Source organism: Wasmannia auropunctata, unplaced genomic scaffold (genome assembly GCF_000956235.1).
Source record: "Wasmannia auropunctata unplaced genomic scaffold, wasmannia.A_1.0 LD334244.1, whole genome shotgun sequence".
NCBI lineage: Eukaryota > Metazoa > Arthropoda > Insecta > Hymenoptera > Formicidae > Wasmannia > Wasmannia auropunctata.
This window is the reverse complement of record NW_012028646.1, coordinates 9,691-15,754: the sequence shown is the minus strand read 5'-3', so window position 1 is coordinate 15,754 and position 6,064 is coordinate 9,691. Positions and strand designations below refer to the sequence as shown.

The 6,064-nt window shown below is 30.2% G+C and overlaps 1 protein-coding gene across 1 annotated transcript in view; it reads left to right on the top strand.

Annotated features, from left to right (window-relative positions):
- The window catches only part of LOC105458977 (trehalase-like), a 26,981-nt gene extending 24,965 nt beyond the window's left edge, over window positions 1-2,016 (top strand). Inside the window, exon 8 of the mRNA XM_011704618.1 lies at window positions 559-2,016. Coding sequence (XP_011702920.1) covers window positions 559-723 — 165 coding nt within the window. The 3' untranslated portion in view covers window positions 724-2,016. The remainder of the gene's footprint in view (window positions 1-558) is intronic.
- Window positions 2,017-6,064: the final 4,048 nt, after the last annotated feature.

Here is a 6,064-nt window from a genome sequence, read left to right as displayed (position 1 = left end):
AATGATGTTTTAATCGGCCATATTAAATCGGCCATTTTGAAATAAAATCACGATTTTTTATAAAATAGCCACATAATTCATCTTTAAAATGAGCCCAGAAAAAAGTCGATATCTTTATTTTTCTGGAAGATATGAATTTTTAAACATTGGGGAAAAAAGGCTTCAATGTAGGTAACATGGCAATTTTAAGATAGGATATTTTAAACGTAACTATGTTGCTTGGACATTTCTCTCTCTCTCTCTCTCTTTTGTATGTTATAAAATCTCTATAATAATGTATTAAGCAAATCAAAGACGAGCACTAATAAGTGAACAACGTAAACTTAATTTCTTCATTATTAATAACATACCAAACTATATGTTAATGTTCATAATATTGTTTCTCCAAAATAAGGAACAATTTTTTAATATTCTTGTACGTTTTTTTTTTATATTTAAATCACATTGTATGAAATGTAGTTTCTCCATATATTAATATTGCTTCTCCAAAATACGCATCAGCACGATTTGATTTGCGAAATGTCCGATTACATGATCTAATTAATCTTTTAATTTCAGTATAACGCAATACACCCAGGCGAGGGCGGCGGCGGCGGTGAGTACAACGTGCAGGAAGGCTTTGGATGGACGAATGGCATCGTGTTCGAATTGCTCCGTCTCTTCCCGAACGCTAAGTCTACGGATGACATTGGGTACGACGACGGCAACAGTATTGATAGATAATACACGTGACAGATCAATAGCTAAAATTGACTTCGTAAAAGTCAAAATAATATTAGTCATAAAAAAAGAAATAAGTGGAAGGGAAATCGATACGGAATTTTTGATCCGTGTCAATTTCCTCGAAATTGAATTCTTAATTCTTAAATTAGATCGATCAGCTAGAGCACGTTTTCCTTGTGTTAATTTAACGTTAATTTCTTTTATAGACACCTTCACTACAGTCTTTCACTTCGTAAAATTTTTGTGTTTTTTGCAATTGTATGTTCCTTTCACGATGTTATTAAAAATACAGTGGTTTTTTTCTTTGCGAACATTTAATGAAACCTCATTAATCTTTATATATATAAACAATAGAAATAATCTACGGAAATCATAGTTTCTTTAAACAAAGTTTAATATTAACTTAAAAAAGCAATTACCAAATAATTGATTCGGACTACGTTTCTGTTAAAATTCCATTTTTATAACAAACACAAAACCTTTTTATCATAAAAATTATCTAAATATGTTTGAGAACGAAATGGGATTTAAGTATTAAATATTTGTTATTAAACACTTATTGATAAGCGTAAACAACGGAGAAGCAGAAAAGAGCATTTCGTAACGAATCTAGTCCACAAGAAAAACTAGGGCAGCAATTAAGCATACCCTCTGTATTCTTATCGAAGAGTACTCTTTCGTACTCTAAATTACAGTAAATCTAAATTACAGTAAATTTAAATGGCAGTAACTTTTACGAGACCACAAAGAACTCGAATCGACGCAAATAGTTGTAACTAACAGGGAGACGTTTTTCGTTATTATCTTTTGTTTTGTCATTTTCTTTACCGATTTATAATACATATAAAATTGAAATGCAAAGATGTAGGTATGTTGAGCGTCTGCTACTACGTAGCGAGCATTTGTATCGTCGGATTTAAAGGCGAATAAATATAAGTTTTCGTCCTCATATTGCGTTACAAACTGCAATCGTTAATTTACCCCGTTTGTAGCGTGCAATCGAAAACTCTGTTTCGAAAACTGCTATAACACGGAGATTACGATTACGCGAGGATTTATGGGTGAATGGACATTTAAAATGTTTAAAACCATGGAAATCTATGTTATTACTTATAGTTCGCAGCGTGCCATTATTTGAATGTGTCACGCACGAGTGTCTCGCCAGCACATTTTTCTGGGTCGAATTATACTATTTCACCAATTCTGTTTTGCAAGAAAATAAATAACTTGTTAGTTTCGCACTTATATTGCACATTGATGTAACACTCTGTTAAATAAACACAAATAAATGATTTCGTTGTATGGATATATTTACCCTTCATCTTAAAACACATTTTAACAGGGAAGAGAAATCAAAACATATTTTGCCATTTGTAGGCCTTCATACATACAATTGTGACAAAATCTTTTACTATTTTTTCGTAATTATTTCTGTTAATTGCTTTACTAAGAAAAATTTTTCTTGTGTCCTATCCAGGATGAAATAATTCTTAGAAAAGATTTTTTCATATATTTCAATTAAATATTTTAGAAATATTTCGTAAACCGAACGGAATTGTCAAAAGAAGTAGGATTTTGTGAAACATTTAAAATGTCACATTAAAACATTTTACAAAAATATTCTAGATTATTGTATAAATATTTTAAGAAATATTTCTATTGAAACATTTCAAGAAATATTTTAAAAACTTTGACATTTTGGACATTTTTCAAAAATATTTCAAATCTTGCAATAAAATATTTCAAAAGTATCTGTGACATATTTTATGCTGTGTGAAATAATTTTCAATCTAACAATTCTAATGAAGAATAGAACAATTCTAATGAAGAATAGAAACAAGAGATATTTCCATTTAGAACAGTTTACATATTACTTTTATTAACATAGTATAACAACAAAATTAATTAATTAATTAATTAACGAAATAAAATTGAAATAAATTAATTTTATAAATGTTTATTTTTTATATTTATTTTCATTCAATTGTCATGGACACATAAAGCTTTTTTACACTATAAATAATACAAAATAAATAGGATAAATTTATTAAAGAAGTATTGCAAATGCGAACATAAATATCTATCCTTTATTTATTGTTTACGATATACGACTGTTTTTCAAACAAATTTTTTTAAATAATAATTTTTAATTGAAATGAGAGAACATTAATGTTATAAAAGGTTCTAACACATTGAATTTAATGTTTATTTTATTAATATTAATATGTAATGGTGCACCTAGAATGCACTCCGTTCCTCGGCGAACAATAGTCGAGAAGCTGGAAATTATCCGCCGAGAATAACTCGAATCTTTCGGATTCGAGCCAAGGCGCGGTACTTTATTATTTTTAATTGTTAGCGCGCGTAAATTTAACACTCGCAAATCGACGACCGCGTCAAATGAGCGACGGCACGTTGAACAAACGGTACAGCCATTCGAGAGCGGCCGATGAACATCGAAAACATCCGATGTTCCGCACGGCTTATTAGGGCATATGTTATTGTTAACAATAATTGTATTATTATTGTAGATTCGACTGAAACTGTGTTATATATTGCCGAACGGTAGCGCTGCGCTTGGAATACTATTCCGGCGACTATAAAAAAAAAAAACGAGAATGCGATCTTTGTCAAGCGAAGATTTTTTCATTCGAGCGAGCTTACCGTCCAGAAGCTCTGCCGCGTTTTCCGATCTCGAAGTGTTGGGGCTCTACAACACGGTGAGAAACGCGGTGTTAAGGAGCTACACTATAGGCGTCATTAATGCCTTCCCTAGGTAACTAGATACGTATCTGATATGTACACCTAGTCAGGGCTGGGCATATTTTAAATACTTGTAAAAATATTTTGTATTTTGTATTTCAAATCGAAAGATTGAAAATATTTTGTATTTTGTATTTTAAATTGAAAGATTGAAAGTATTTTTTATTTTGCAATTCAAATACTAAGATTGCCGGTATTTTGTATTTTGTATTTTAAATACTTTAATGATGTATTTTGCTCAGCCCTGAGTTACCTCGGGAAGGCATTAACGATGTCTAGTGTACTCGCCACCGGCCGCTTTTGATCGTGAATAAACTCCGACACGTCGAAAGCCTTCCTGCCCTTGTTAAGCGAGATAGGGCGCCACCTGCCCTTGCCGGAAGCTACCGGGTAGCACGGGGTAGCACCGCTTCGATTGCGAAGGATATCTACGAGCCATACAGCAGTGCAATCTGTGCAACCTGTGCCTAGCGTGGGATGGAGCGCGCGCTACCTATACCCTCGCCGAGAGCTATCTCCTGAATCTTTGCATTCATGTCATGGATAGCGGCGAATGACATTTTATAATATTGACCAGTAGAATAGATAACATCTTGTTTATGTTATAATGTTTTGCATAAATAAAATGTTTTTTTTTACTAAGAAGAATGATAGCGCTGAAGAGGACTAGAAAGTAGCCGAAACGTTTGTTTTTTATATTTTATATTAATTAATTGCGTTAAATATTTCTTTGCGCACCGCGATAACTAGCATCGATAATAGCTTCCTATTTACCTTTTACATGTTGCTTTATCATCAAGCATCTTATTTGCAATAATAATTTGAATAACGTCAGTACATTTAAATATTTATGTTACATTAATTATTCATTTGCAATATGCAAATGATTCAATAGACATTTATAAACATTAATTCAACATTTATGTTAATTGTTTAGATTAATACTTGTACCCGGAAAAAAAAGTTCCATATATAATTATATGCAAAATATGTCCATATATGTTTATTTTCTTTGTAAAATTCTGAATTAAAAATTAAATTATTCTTTAATACAAAATTGATAATAATAAGAAAGAAACATAAAAAATGATTGAAAGAATAATTTTTACATTTTTTTTTTAGAAAAAATAATCCTACTGATCTTTTATGGAATTAAACGGATAAAAAAGGAGACACGATAAATTTTAAAATTTTTTACAAATTTTGACAAGTTTCATGGCGCGAATTAAAAATCCCATGCAAATGCAGTTTACAGCTTTCGAAAGAGTGAATCTTTACCTTTAATTTGCTTTCTTGTTGAGCGTTGTACGATTTTTTTTCACCGAGTTATTCAATATTGCCAAAAGAACCATTTTTGCTTTAATGTTGAACATGTTGAATAACTCGGTGAAATGGAATCGTACATCGCTCAACAAAAAAGCAAATTAAAGGTAAAGATTCACTCTTTTGAAAGCTGTAAACTGCATTTGCATGCAATTTTTAATTCGCGCCATGGAACTTGTCAAAGTTCGTAAAAAATTTTGAGATTCGTCGGGTCTTCTTTTCTATACGTGTAATTCCATGAAAAATCAGTAGGATCGTTTTTTAAAGTACGGATTCGAAAAGTAGAGATTTTAAGCTGTAAAATGATTTTTTGAACATCTTGATACGATCATTTTTAACGAAGTTACACTCTCTTGAATTTTGCCTATTTTTGGAGGGTAGAGTAAGTGACGCTTTAATTTTGTTGAGAAATGTATAATCATATATAAGTGATTAAAAATATACATATATAATTATGTAGATATAAACAATTTTTCTCATTTCTTCAAACTTGATTTTTTGTAAAAAAGCAACAATGTAGAAATTATTCTTTCATTTATTTTTTATATCCTTCTTATTATTATCAATTTTGTATTAAAGAATAATTTTACAAACAAAAGAAACACATATGGACATATTTTGCATATAATTATGTATAGTTACATATAATTATATATGGAACTTTTTTTCCCGTATATTAATTACAGTGTCGAACCTTGATAATTTGAACCTTAAAAGCAAAAATCTGCGAGTTATAGAGGTTTCGACTTATCAAAATTTTTGCGTAATAGAGGATTGACATAAGTATATGAAAATTCGACTTGCACAGGTTCTGTACAAGAGTTTTTAATTTTTCGATTATAATGGCTTTTAAAAAAAAAATATTCAATATTTGACAGTGAATTATTTATTGCATACATATAATAAATATAATTATAAAACAAATACCAGGCTATTATTCATAAATGTTTAAAAAAAATCTGTAATTTTATTTTGCATTAATGTATTTATACATTATTGATCAATGTCATTATTATTGATAATCAAAACAGAGCATACGTTGTCCTCAATATTATTATATCTTTCTATAAAACTTTGTAAAACGTTTATCGCTATTCTGGCTTGCTTAGTCGATACTGGAGGCGTTATAGAGGCAGTGACAATTGAAGTTTGATTATGCTATAAAGATGAATTTTGATTTGTAGACGTCTGGTCTACTTTGAATTCGAGTTACAGAGGTAAAACACTACATCTAAATATCTGACAAACAATTCGA